This window comes from Lynx rufus, unplaced genomic scaffold (assembly GCF_022079265.1).
Source record: "Lynx rufus isolate CCGP_SWC_20201006 ecotype Redwood Valley unplaced genomic scaffold, mLynRuf1.p SCAF_12, whole genome shotgun sequence".
Lineage (NCBI taxonomy): Eukaryota > Metazoa > Chordata > Mammalia > Carnivora > Felidae > Lynx > Lynx rufus.
The window spans coordinates 39,652,992-39,667,171 of record NW_025814826.1 but is presented as its reverse complement, the minus strand read 5'-3'; the positions used below and the strand labels follow the sequence as shown (position 1 = coordinate 39,667,171).

The 14,180-nt window shown below is 36.9% G+C and overlaps 1 protein-coding gene across 1 annotated transcript in view; it reads left to right on the top strand.

Moving 5' to 3' along the window:
• Positions 1-5,212, top strand: part of NUDCD1 (NudC domain containing 1) — a 74,789-nt gene extending 69,577 nt beyond the window's left edge. The window contains exons 9-10 of the mRNA XM_047074115.1: positions 2,350-2,509; positions 4,664-5,212. Of these exons, the coding sequence (XP_046930071.1) occupies positions 2,350-2,509; positions 4,664-4,956 (453 nt within the window). The 3' untranslated portion in view covers positions 4,957-5,212. The remainder of the gene's footprint in view (positions 1-2,349; positions 2,510-4,663) is intronic.
• Positions 5,213-14,180: the final 8,968 nt, after the last annotated feature.

The following is a 14,180-nucleotide window of genomic DNA, read 5'->3' as shown; positions in this document are numbered from 1 at the left end:
CTGGGTATTTATTCAAAGGAAATAAAAACACAAAATCAAAAAAAGTACTAACCCCCATGCTTATGGTAGCATTATTTATGATAGTCAAGAGCCAACATAGGAGAACAATATGTGTACATTGATGGATCAATGGATTTTAAAAATATGTATATACATACAATGGGATACTTTTTATCCATGAAAAAGAAGGAAATCTTGCCATTTGTGACAACATAGATGCATTTTGATGGCATTATGCTAAGTGAAATAAGTCAGACAAATATATGATCTCACTTATATATGGAATCTCTAAAAACAAAACAAATGAACAAACAACAATAGATTCCTAAATACAGAGAACTGATGATTGACAGAGGGAATGGGGGTTAGAAGATAGACAAAATAGGTGAAGGGGATTAAGAAGTACACACAGCGATCAAAAGTACAGCATAGGGAATAATATAGTCAATCAAATTATAACAACTTTGGTGACTTTTGTAACTAATCATGGTGAGCATTTTGTAATGTATATGATTGTTGGGTCACTATGTCATATACCTAAAATTAATATTGTATTATATGTCAACTATGCTTCAATTAAAAATAATAATAATTACTATAAAATTGGCTTTTGCAGGGGTGGGGGTGCCTAGCTGGCTCAGTTGGTTAAGCATCCGATTCTTGACTGGTTTCGCCTCAGGTCTTGATCTCATGGTTCATGGGTCCGAGCCCCATGTTGGGCTCCATGCTGACAGTGTTGAGCCTTCTTGGGGTTCTCTCGCTCTCTCCTCCCACCGACCCTCACCCCTCTCCCCCATTCACTCACTCTCAAAATAAACAAAAGAAAAATATTTTAATGGGATTTTGGGATGCCTGGGTGGCTCCTTTGGTTGAGGGTCCAGCTCTTGATTGCAGCTCAGGTCACAATCTCATAGTTTGGTGGGTTCAAGCCCCACATCAGACTCTGCACTGACAGTGCAGAGCCTACTCGGGATTCTCTGTCTCCCTCTCTCTCTGCCCCTCCCTCCCACTCATGCTTACTCTTTCTCTCAATGACTCTAATGGAGATATGTATAAAGTAAGTGAGAGTGGAAGAGAAGAAATATTTAAGTCAGAATAAGGGGCCCATTTTTTTTTTCCTAAGAAAAATGTACCAGTTTTAAGTGTTTCAATGTTATATAAACAAAGCTGCAGTAAACATCGTTGTAGGTGTATTTACATAAAAAACATGTATAGTCTGTGAACACTGTCCGCCATCCTCTTCCCCTTCCGAGGAAGACAAAAGTTCTATCCCCAGGCACTGCTGGGGCAACAGAAATTGCTCTGTCACAGAATCCTCCTGTGACCAGGAGCCTATGCCTGCTCAGCTGTACCAATAAATCCTCTTCCTGGAGAGCCACTTCACAGTTTTCCCTACTGAATACAGGTCAGGTCTCTCTCATTGGAACCCAACATTTTATTCTCCAGTCTTCTCTGAAACTCATGAAAGCAATTCAATATTTATCAAGTACTATGCATGTTTTCTACATTTGATGTGATTTTGTTGGTGTGGTATTTAGGCATTTTTAACTGATGATAACATTTCTAGACAGAATATCATTTCAACCTATTTTCATTAAAAGAAGTATTCCTATAGGTAGAATTCAAATATGAATCTCAATCCGATGGTTTTGTATTAAAAATGAATTCCTTTAGTCATGAGTATTGCAATAAAAATTATTAGCATAATAAACATTCTTGACATTGATACTGAAATTAAACAGTACATCAACTTAAAATAATTTGTAAACAGATTTGAGTTTGAATCTCAGCTTTGTGGTGTTTCTTTGTATCCTAGAACAAGTTCTCAAACTCTCCATGTTCTTTTATCTCTTAAGTGCAGATAATAACAAGCGTGTTGATTGTTGAAATTAATATTTATAACATGCCTTGTATATATAGCACATGCTCATAAATCTTAGCTATCACATTGTACTTAGTAATTGTTACAAGTTCCCATTTGTAAACTTCATATTTGTAATTCTGTGGTTTAAAAAGTATTCTGCCTATAAACGAGTGTTTTATATTGTGTTTTAAACTAGGATACTAAGAGTTAAGAGGCAGTATAGTGTAGTGGTTAGGAACATAGATGCTGGGTTCAGTCTCAGCTCCACAACTTATTACCAGGCTGACCTTGGGCAAGTGACTTTGCTGAACTTTAAAATGGATATAACAGTAGCACATTTCTCCCAGGGGCATTTCTGAAGAGGTAATCAAACTGCCTGTATAAACAGTTTAGAAAACTTGCTGACATATAGAGGTGTGTGTCAGTTATTGGCATCATCATCATTATTAATTTGTTGAGTAAATTATTCTTTGTCACTATTTTAGGTGAATCTTGGAAGCAACCAGTACCTTTTCTCTGTCATAGTGGATCCTAAAGAAATGCCCTGCTTCTGTTTACGCCATGATGTTGATGCCCTACTCTGGCAACCACACTCCAGCAAACAAGATGATATGTGGGAGCACATTGCAACTTTCAATGCTTTAGGTATAAAGCAAGCTCTTTGACAGCATTTTCCATTATGTCAGAAAGTAGGGTCATTTTTTTTTAAGTTCATTTCTTTTTTCTTTCTCTTTTTCTTTTTTTTTTTTTTTTTAATTTGATCTGTCTTAATTACCTTTGGATTGATTTGTGCTATGTTTGGTTGCTTTTACTATAGTTGATGAATGTTAGTACTTTTGGAACAGAACCAATCAATTTTTATGCTTGTACAGAAGATCAGCACAGAATAGAAATCAAAGTGGTTGTCTCACCACTTGATTCTTCTAATCAGTCATTTGTTTATTCCAAATAAGCTATGCGGTATTAGAATATGAACAGTGGGTTTGACAATACCCTACATGGAACTTGTATTCATGTTTCTTCAGAGTAATCATCAAAAACATCATAGAATTGCTCTAAGGAAATGCATTTTAAAACCAGGGCTTGAAAAATGTTAAGATACATAATTGTAGACTTATGCAATAATTGATTTTATGTCAAACTATATTAGTATTGTATGGAAGAAGTTTTTTTATATAAATTAGGCACAGTTACTGCTTTATTGAGTGATTATTTTAAACTGGGAACAGGAAGTAAAATTATATATTCTGAATACAACCTTAATTATAGAGGAGATTGGTCAATTATCCTTTATAGTTAATAATGTAGGCTGCTAAGCTGGTTAATTCAGACTCCAAATGGATTTTTATGACCTGAAATAAAGAGTTTTATTGAAAAATTTGAATATAAAATTTCTGGCCTCTATATAATTCCTCTTTTTTAATTCTGAATCTTCTTTTTTCAGTAAGGAAATCTCTGTCACATAATTTTTATATGCTTAGATTCTCCATTTGTATCCCTAAGTCTGTTTAGAATTCTGCTTAAGTTAAATCAACATTACATTTGATATGTAGTCTCAAGACATTATATACATTGTTAATTTTCTCAAGGTTAGCCCAGAGCGCTAATTCTAAAATACTCAGATATCTACATCCTCTTCACTGTTTCCTCTTCAAACCCTGTTTAATTATAAAACCAATATTGATTTTCCTGTGCTCTACCTAGAGTTCCTTTGCTCGTTATTTGATGAGATCACTTTACGTTAGTATTCTGTTTTTATCCCACATGTTATAACATTCAGTAACCATGTCCCAGTCTGAAAATCCTAATTTATACTTCAGAACATAAATACCCTTTTAACCTGTAAAGATAATTTTTTAAAAGACAAGAATAAGATTTTACAGAGTTTAATTAGTTTTCAAGGGATGTTCTAATTAAGTTTTTAAAATTAGATGCTTGGGGCGCCTGGGTGGCGCAGTCGGTTAAGCGTCCGACTTCAGCCAGGTCATGATCTCGCGGTCCGCGAGCTCGAGCCCCGCGTCGGGCTCTGGGCTGATGGCTCAGAGCCTGGAGCCTGTTTCCGATTCTGTGTCTCCCTCTCTCTCTGCCCCTCCCCCGTTCATGCTCTGTCTCTCTCTGTCCCAAAAATAAATAAACGTTGAAAAAAAAAAAAAATTAAAAAAAAAAAAAAAAAAATTAGATGCTTAAATTTTCATTCCAACTTGTAGTGATCTCAAGGTTCTACTTCTGGGAGCTGAAGTACAACAAAATCCTGTTACACTGTGGGCACTGGTGTATAAAAATACCACTAACATAATAGAAATAATAAGAGAATGCATTGTCACATTAGCATTTTTAGGCTTGGGGGCTATATTATGAACACACTCCTGAAATAACTTTATAGTGGTATCCTATAAATATTTTCCCATTTTTTTGATAAAAAAGATTCTGTAATGCCACATCTGTGATTGATGAGCTTAATTATTTGGCATTTAAAGATAGTTTGACATGTTTTTAGTCCTTTTGATTTTTAGATTTTTAGTGTCCTAATTATTCACGGAAATAAGGAACTATATTGTGTTTTTCTTAAAGAGATAAAACCCTACCTATTTTCTTCCTTAAGAATTAAAGCTCTATTTTGGCACCAATTGGGAGAAATTGTAAGTAGTCATTAATGGTTCAGAATTCAAACACTGTTGAATATTTATGGTGTATATTTTATCGAGGCATTTTAATTTATAATAAAAACTGGGAAATACTAAATGTGTAATCACATTTTCCTTCTTTTTAATATACGGGTTTTTATTTGTTTCATAACAGGCTACGTCCAAGCATCAAAGAGAGACAAAAAATTTTTTGCTTGTGCTCCAAACTACTCGTATGCAGCCCTGTGTGAGTGCCTCCGTCGAGTGTTCATCTACCGCCAGCCCACTCCCATGTCCACTGTACTTTACAACAGAAAGGAAGGTCGGCAAGTAGGGCAGGTTGCTAAGCAGCAAGTAGCAAGCCTAGAAACCAATGATCCTATTTTAGGCTTTCAAGCAACAAATGAGAGATTATTTGTTCTCACTACCAAAAACCTGTTTTTAATAAAAGTAAATACAGAGAATTGATCACCCCAACATGTTGGCTTTTCTGTACTGAGAAAAGTATTCAGTGGTAGCCAGAAAGCTTAGTAGTTATACTATAACCTGTTAAGTTTTACTATGTTAAATAAATTATCTTATATGAATTTTTTATTTTTTAAAGGAAATTGGAAGTATATTCAAGAGATTATGATTCTATAAAAGCTATGGAATGAAGCTGCAAATTTAGAGAAAATTTACTTCTGTAAAAAATGTAAAGTATTAGAGTGATTTTTTTAAAAACAGTCTGGAATTTCATCTTTTATATGAAAGATGTACAATTCAGTGTTTAAAAATAAAAATATTTATCACATACTCTTTGTTCATTGATAGTTTCTTCCTTCTGTACCTATAGAACTTTTGGATTACAGTTAAACTGTTGGTTCTTGTAAATACTCATTTAAATGGACTGAATAGCTGAGGTAGAGGGGGGAAATAGAACAGAAGTACAGCAGGTCCAGTATTGTTAAAGTTTGCTGAAATACTAAGATTTGGAGTTTTTTTCCAAAATTTTTTTTCCATTTATTTAATTTTTATTCATTTGCTCTTCCAAAAGGCATAGACAAAGAGAGATGATAAAGTTCCAGAAAGTGTAGCTGTTATCCATTGTTATACAACAAACCACCTCAAAACTCATTAAAACAAGACTATTTGAAAATCTATGGTTCACTGATGTGGCTGTCTCTGTTCTGCATGGCTCCAGTAGGCCAGACTTGTCTTATTCCTGTGATAGAGCAGACATTGCAAGAGGGCAAGACTGATACACAAGAGCTTATCAAGCCTGTGTTTCCATCACATTTGCTCTTCTTCCATTGAACAAAGCAAGTCACATGGTCAAGTCTAGAGTCAGTGTGAGAGGGACTGCACAGGAACACAGCAGGAGGTATAATTCATTGGCACCATTAATGTGACAGTCTGTCACACAAATTATGATTTATCCTGGTAGTTCTCCTTAAACTTCTACAGTTAAAAAAAATAACCCTGGGGCACCCGGATGGCTCAGTCAAGTGTCCGACTTGAGCTCAGGTCATGATCTCACAGTTCTTGAGTCAAGTCCCACGTCGGGCTCTGTGCTGACAGCTTGAAACCTGGAGTCTGCATCAGATTCTGTGTCTCCCTCTCTCTCTGCCTCTCCCCTGCTCATGCTCTCTCTCTCAAAATAAACATTAAAAAAAAAAAACCCTGTTTATATATTAAATATATTGTGTCATGAATTGTAGTTTTTCATTTCCTTGGCTTTTTTGGGGTTTGCGTTTACCTGGAAAATTGTTTACTTTGGAGGAAAAAGATGGAGATTACATGCATGTTCTAAACACTTAAAATGCAGTTTCCTAGAGAGAAGTATTGGGATGCTACATAAAAAATTGGGGAAGTCCAGAGAACTGGTAATGAAAGCCAGAGTCCTAACAGTGCTCTTAGTATTTAGGAATGAGGTGGACTGGGTTTCGAGCATCATAAGGTCAGAACACAGAAAAACAAGACACAAAACTGTATTTCCAGAACTTTTCTGTGCTGTAAAACTTAATGACACAAAAGAATATTGAGACAGTGAATTATTAAAAACTTTATTATGTGACAGGAGATTTAAATCTTTAAAATTTTCCCCAAGGATCATAAGTACCCTCTTAGGAAATATAAGAAAAATGCCGATTAATGTGCTCCTTAGTTAACCATATGGCTGTGTGTGTATGTATGCATATACACACAAAGTTCCAGGTAGTAATTTTCTTTTCTTCCTGTGATTTTTAACATAATGTTGAATTGGAAACTATCAGGATAAGTAGTCCTGATTTTTGCATCTTGACCTATCTTAAGAGAGTAATACATCCAGAGCAGTGATTCTAAGCTCTGATTTCTCGAAATGTTTTAAGAATCCCATAAGCCTATAAATCAACTGAAACAATTTTCTACACTTTAAAAAATAAACACACAAATAAGACTCACCACAAGAGTCTCTTAATGATAGAGAACTATGGGTTGAAAGGGGGAGGTAGGTGAGAGATGGGCTAGATGAGTGATGGGTACTAAGGAGGGCACTTATGGTGAGCACTATTGTATGCAAGTGATGAATCACTGAATTCTACTCCTGAAACCAATATTGTATGTAAAGTAAAATTTAAAAAAATAATAAGGCATATGCTATAAGTCTATGGCATAATACAACTACCTTGTATTTTGTCGATTTTTATCATAAATTATGAGCAGGAATTTATAGTAATAAGGTAGTACTTTATGTGCTTTTCATATTAAGAGTCACTTAACAATATTCATTATTTCATACAAATCAAAACCACACTCAGATATCACCTCACGCCAGAGTGGCCAAAATGAACAAATCAGGAGACTATAGATGCTGGAACGGATGTGGAGAAACGGGAACCCTCTTGCACTCTTGGTGGGAATGCAAATTGGTGCAGCCACTCTGGAAAACAGTGTGGAGGTTCCTCAAAAAATTAAAAATAGACCTACCCTATGACCCAGCAGTAGCACTGCTAGGAATTTACCCCAGGGATACAGGAGTACTGATGCATAGGGGCACTTGTACCCCAATGTTTATAGCAGCACTGTCAACAATAGCCAAATTATGGAAAGAGCCTAAATGTCCATCAACTGATGAATGGATAAATTGTGGTTTATATACACAATGGAGTACTACGTGGCAATGAGAAAGAATGAAATATGGCCCTTTGTAGCAATGTGGATGGAACTGGAGAGTTATGCTAAGTGAAATAAGCCATACAGAGAAAAACAGATACCATATGTTTTCACTCTTATGTGGATCCTGAGAAACTTAACAGAAACCCATGGGGGAGGGGAAGGAAAAAAAAAAAGAGGTTAGAGTGGGAGAGAGAGCCAAAGCATAAGAGACTCTTAAAAACAGAACTGAGGGTTGATGGGGGGTGGGAGGGAGGGGAGAGTAGGTGATGGGTATTGAGGAGGGCACCTTTTGGGATGAGCACTGGGTGTTGTATGGAAACCAATTTGAGGGGCGCCTGGGTGGCGCAGTCGGTTAAGCGTCCGACTTCAGCCAGGTCACGATCTCGCGGTCTGTGAGTTCAAGCCCCGCGTCAGGCTCTGGGCTGATGGCTCAGAGCCTGGAGCCTGTTTCTGATTCTGTGTCTCCCTCTCTCTCTGCCCCTCCCCCGTTCATGCTCTGTCTCTCTCTGTCCCAAAAATAAATGTTGAAAAAAAAAATTAAAAAAAAAAAGAAACCAATTTGACAATAAATTTCATATATTGAAAAAAATAAAAATAAAAATTTAAAAAAATTTTAAAAACCCTATATTCTTTAAAAAAAATTCGTTATTTCAACATTTAGTAAGCATCAACTATATACCATAACCTCGTGTTTCCAATGTTGAGGATAATGCATTGCTAAGTATAAAGAGACAAAGAGTCTACCTTACAGAGTTTTCCAGGTAAAGTTTCTCTTTGGAGGAAAAAAAAGTGGGAGGGGGTAGGTGGAGTAGTGGTTCTGTTAGAAAGAAGTCTGACCAAGTCCGGAACCCATACAAGAAGCAGGCAGAAGTGTTGCCAATAGGAAGGGGAGAAAGAGGATAAGGGAATTCAAAAATTAAGAATGGTAAAAACTGATGCTTTCAAGTAATATACAACTGTCAGGTTTCTGCATACAAAGGAAATTACTATACAGATTAAATCACCATTGCACAGGCATTTCTAACATTTTATATGTGATTAAAGAGATAAAACAAATGTTAAGTTTATGTATGGCAAATAATATAATAAAACTAGTATTGTACTAGTCATTGCTGATTACTGGAAGAATATTTTAATTACATCTTAGTACTAAGGGTGTCTTACCAAACAAGTAAATGTAATTTAGCTGGTAAAAAATTATGCCTAATATTAGAATGTTGGAATAATAAATGAAAACTAGCCCCTCTCAACTTAGTATGAAGGAATTATGAGCAAAAACAATGAAGATAAAAGGTAACCAATCAGGTACCAAGATACATTATGAAGTGGTAAACAAGTTGGTATATCATTGGATCCGTAAATAGACATATTTTTTTATTTACTTAAATGTGTATAATCTCAGACCCAGAAAACAAAAATATGAGAGAAACTAAAGGATTATAAGATGTAAAATTTCTTTATGACCTGATTCTATAACAGCGGTAAAAGAAAACAGACTGAGAGAAGATATTTGTCAACGCATAATAGAGAAGGGTTAAAATCTAGAAAAATCTAGAATGTCAAAAAACTATTTTTTCATAATATAAAAACTGCAAAATAGGGAAGCAGATAAAAGATATTAATAGCCAATTTACTTTTAAAAAGATGCTCAGTCTCCCAAGTAATCAGGGAAATTGGTAAAAAAATGTAAATTTTTAGAATATGACATATTGACCAAGGTGGGGGAAAATGGGAACTCTCCTACACTGTTGGTGGGAGTGTCAGTGGGTACCAAAGGACAGTTATAAATATGTATTCAAATAAATAGTGCATTTTCCATAATCCCAGAAATACTGGAAGACACTCAACATGTGCCCAGCACAGTATATATAAGAATATGCATTGTGGTGATGTTTCTAATAAAAATTTAGAGAAATCTAAATTTCCATCTTAGGGAAGTAACTAAATTATAATATTTTTACATTAGAATAGTATATATCAATGTTTATTAAAAGCTTGAAGTTACATCCCTCTTTATGGGTCTGAAAACTCCCTGACACCCAGTATGTAAGTAATACTTTTCAACTTTCTCATAGGAGAAAGATGCAGTTAAATTTTAACACCTGGGAAATTTACAACAGGATCTGTGTGTTTTCCAAAAGGATAGATATGCCTGTGAGAACTCTTTCTTTTTTCATAAAAACGTATTTTTTGAATCGTTAATGTATATATTAAAGAGGGAAATATCCCTTAGTGCCTCAAAGGAAATAGGAAAGTTAAGATTGTATGTTGCCTTGTTTCCTAAGTTTCTGCCATGGGAAGGAAATAAAAAGAGCCAACCCCATGACTTTGCTTTGAACAAGTGTTTTGGGTTTAAAAGGAGGCAACCATGTTCCAAGAGAGGTCACTTGTGTTGGATCCATTACCAGCCACATCCATCTTGAGATTCTGTTCCACCTGTCCTTTCCTTCAGCAGACTAACCCAGGCATACAATATGACTGTGTCAGAATGTGACCGGCAAGATCAGTTGCACAAGTATTTATCAAGCCTCTGCTTGTGTCACATTTTCTCATATCATACTGGCCAAAGCAGATCACACAGCTTATCCCAGAGTTAGAGTGGAGTACCCTGCAAAGTTCCATGGCAGAGGACCTAGATATGAGGAAGGCGAAGAAATGGAACCATTTTTGAAATCTATTACATGTACCCCGTACTATGTCCAAACAATGTAGATTTCTAGCCTTTTCCCCCCACTTTATGGCACACAGAAAATTATAGCACACTAGGGGTGCTCTTGGCCAGAAGTGACTTGGCTATCTAAGGACCAAGGGATTAAATATCTAGGTGACCTGTAACCTATTTGCAACACACTGATGTAAAGTCTAAGAGGTATGTGCATACTCTGAATGTCATTTCTAATTAAGGGCTATACTCAATTTTCTTTAAAAAATTATTGAAAATTTTTATTTTAGAAAACTATACTGTCATTGATATCCAAAATGTATAATTATTACCATTTCAGATGTTCATACATGTCATTGCATGAGCTTTTGTTTTATTTATTGTTTAATGTTTATTCATTTTTTGAGAGAGAGCGCAAGTGGGGATGGACAGAGAGAGAGGGAGACACAGAATCTGAAGAAGGCTCGAGGCTCTGAGATGTCAGCAAAGAGCCTGACGTGGTGCTCAGACTCACGAACTGTGAGATCATGACCTGAGCTGAAGTTGGACGCTTAACTGACTGAGTCACCCAGGTGCCCCTGCATCAGCTTTTAAAGTGAACTTTTTTGACTTCTGGGGAAGATGGTAGCATAGGAGGATCCTAGGCTTACCTTGTTCCATGGACATACCTAGATAAAACCCACATCAGTGTAAATAACCCAGAAAATGACCCAAAGACTGGCAGAACAGACTGTCCACAGCTAAATGTAAAGAAAAGGCCAAATTGAAGAGGGTAGGAAGGGCAGAGACATGGTTCAGAGCCAAAGTGTTCAGGCAACTGTCCACAGGAGGGACACCATGGGCACAAAAGGCAAAAGGAGCAGACCCTGCACCAGGCACCTCAGGCACAGGGGACCTGCACAGGAAAGATGAACACCCTAACATTTGACTTTGAAAACCAGAGGGGCTTAACTTTTGAAGTTCTTACAGTGAGGCTTAAAACCTGGAACTTTACAAATCATGGGCTCAGCTCTGAGAGCCAGAGAGTGACAGGAAACTGTCCCTGCCCTTGAAGAGGCAGTACCACAAACAGCCCCACTTAGATACAGCACAGAAACAGCAAATTGAAAGACTCCTGGGGGTACAGGAGGGAGATTTGTTTGCTAATCTTGAGGCCCATGCTGATGGGTAGTTCTCCAAGAACAAAGGAGCTGGTGGGGGGGAGGGCTCTCCACTCACTCCCCACCCCCTCCCACAGCCTAGATACATGGACACCTGTGGGAATGAGCATAGCTTGAACACTTTCCACTTAGCTTGCTAACAGTAGGCCCTGGACCTGCATACTTGTGCAGATCTGCCCCCATCTCAGATTCCTCCCACAGCAAACCAGCACCAACCTAACACTGCATGCCCCAAGCCCTGCATTCTCCTATGGACTTGCCCCCTCCAAAACACCCTTGGTATGAGTCCATCCAAAGATGTGTCACAAGCTTGGCAGTGTGCAAGCAGCCTCGATGGGTCAGCACCACCACAAAGTGACTCCTGCTCAGGGAGAGGAGAAGATAACCACCACCACACACCCTTCCTGTGGTCCCAGCAGTGGACTGCAGGCCTCTCCCAACAATGACAACATCTCAGGGACAACACCAGGGAAGCACCCTGCAGTTCTGTGCTGCTGCAGCTCTGGCAAATGCCTGGTCTGACCCTACCCAAGCCCAAAGCAGTCCCATACTGGCCCACTAACACAGGAACCAAACCCTGTCACAATAGACTAAGAGAGCCATTGCAGCTGACTGGACTAAAGGCAAATGCAACTCAGCCACAAGAGTAGGGTGCATGCAAAACACAGGATGACAACCCTGAACTGCCAGGTTCTGGTAAACAGGGAACACTGTAGTGCAGGACACTCCAAGACCTCTGCTTTGTAAGTCCAATACTTTCAAGAGCAGGAGACATAGCTGACTTTCCTAACACAGAGAAATAGACCCAGAGTTAGGCAAAATGAGAAGACAGAGGAGTATGTCCCCAGTGAGGGAACAGGGGAAAAAAAGCACAGCAAGAGACTTAAATGAAATGGATATAAGTAATATACCTGATAAAGAATTTAAAGTAATAGTCACAATGCTATTCTCTGGACTGGAGTAAAGAATGGAGGGCTTCAGTGAGACTCTCAACAAAGAGATAGAAAGCTTAAAAAAGAACCAATCAGAGATGAAGTACTCAATAAATAGTACTAGAGAAAAAAGAATGGATCAGCAACCTGGAGTACAGAGTAATAGAAAGCTATCCAGCTGAACAAGAGAGAGAAAAAAGAATAAAAAATGAAAAGAGATTAAGGGATCTCAACAACACCATTAAGCGTAGTAACTTTCCCATTATAGGGATTCCAGAAGAAGAAAGAGAAAAGAGGTCAGAAAATTTATTGTAAGAAATAATAGCTGTAAATTTCCCGATCTGGGGAAGGAAACAGAAATCTCAATCTTAGAGGCACAGAAAGCCCCCAATAAAATCAACCCAGGGAGGTCCATGCCAAGACACATAGTAATTAAAATGGCAAAAAATGGTGATAAAGAGAGAATTTTAAAAGCAGGAAGAAAAAAGTTACATACAAGGGAAATCCCATAAGGCTATATCAGCTGATATTTCAGCAGAAAATTTGCAGACCAGAAGGGATTGTCCTGATATATTCCAAGTTATTAAGGAAAAAAACCTGCAACCAAGAATACTCTATCCAGCAAGGCTATTATTCAGAATAGGAGAGGTTTCTCAGACAAACAAAAGTGGAAGTAATTCATCACCACTAAACCAGTCTTACAAGAAATTTTAAAGGGGACTCTGGAAATGAAAGACCATAAGCAGGAGTAAGAAAATTAGAAAGCACAAAAGCAGGAAAATTAAGTATATCTATAAAAATCCATCAAGGGATTCACAAAATAAAATGATGTAGAGTATGACACTATATACTGGGGGAAGAGGAGTAAAAATTTAGTGCTTTTAGAATGGTTCAAACTTAAGTGACCATCAAATTCATATAGACTGCTATGTGTATGAGATGTTATATATAAACATAATGGTAACCACAAATCAAAAACCAGTAATAGATACACAAAAAATAAAGATAAAGGAATCCAAGTAGATCACTGAAGGAAACCAGCAAACCATGAGAGAGAAGAGCAATAACTAGAACATGGAATAACTACAAAAACAACCATAAAACAAGTAACAAAATGGTGGTAAGTACATACTTATTAATAATTACTTTGCATGTTAGTGAACTAAATGTTCCAATCAAAAGACAGAGGGTGATAGAATGGATAAAAAAGCAAGACCCATCTATCTATATGCTTCCTATGAAAACACTCATTTCAGGCCTAAAGACACAAGCAGATCTAAAATGAAGAGGGTGGGAAAAGCATTTATCATGCAAATGGAAGTGAAAAGAAAGCTGGAGTAGCAATACTTATGTCAGACAAAATAGATTTTAAAACAAAGATTATAACAAGAGACAGGGAAGGACATTACATAATCATAAAGGAAACAATCCAACAAAAAATATAACTATATATAAAATATATATATATTATATATAATATACAAATATATGTGTAAATATTTATGCCCCCAATATGAGAGAACCCAAGTACATAAAGTAGCTAATAACAAAAATAAAGGAAGTAATCAATAGTAAGAAAATAATAGTAGGGGAATTTAACACCTCACCTACATGAATAGATCATCCAAACAAAGTCAACAAGAAAATAGGGGCTTTGAATGACACATTGGGCCAGATGAATTTAATGGATACATTGAAAACACTCCATCCTAAAACAGCAGAATACACAGTCTTTTCAAGTGTGCATGGAACAAACTGGATTATACATTGGTCCAAAAAACAAGTCTCAACAGATTAAGA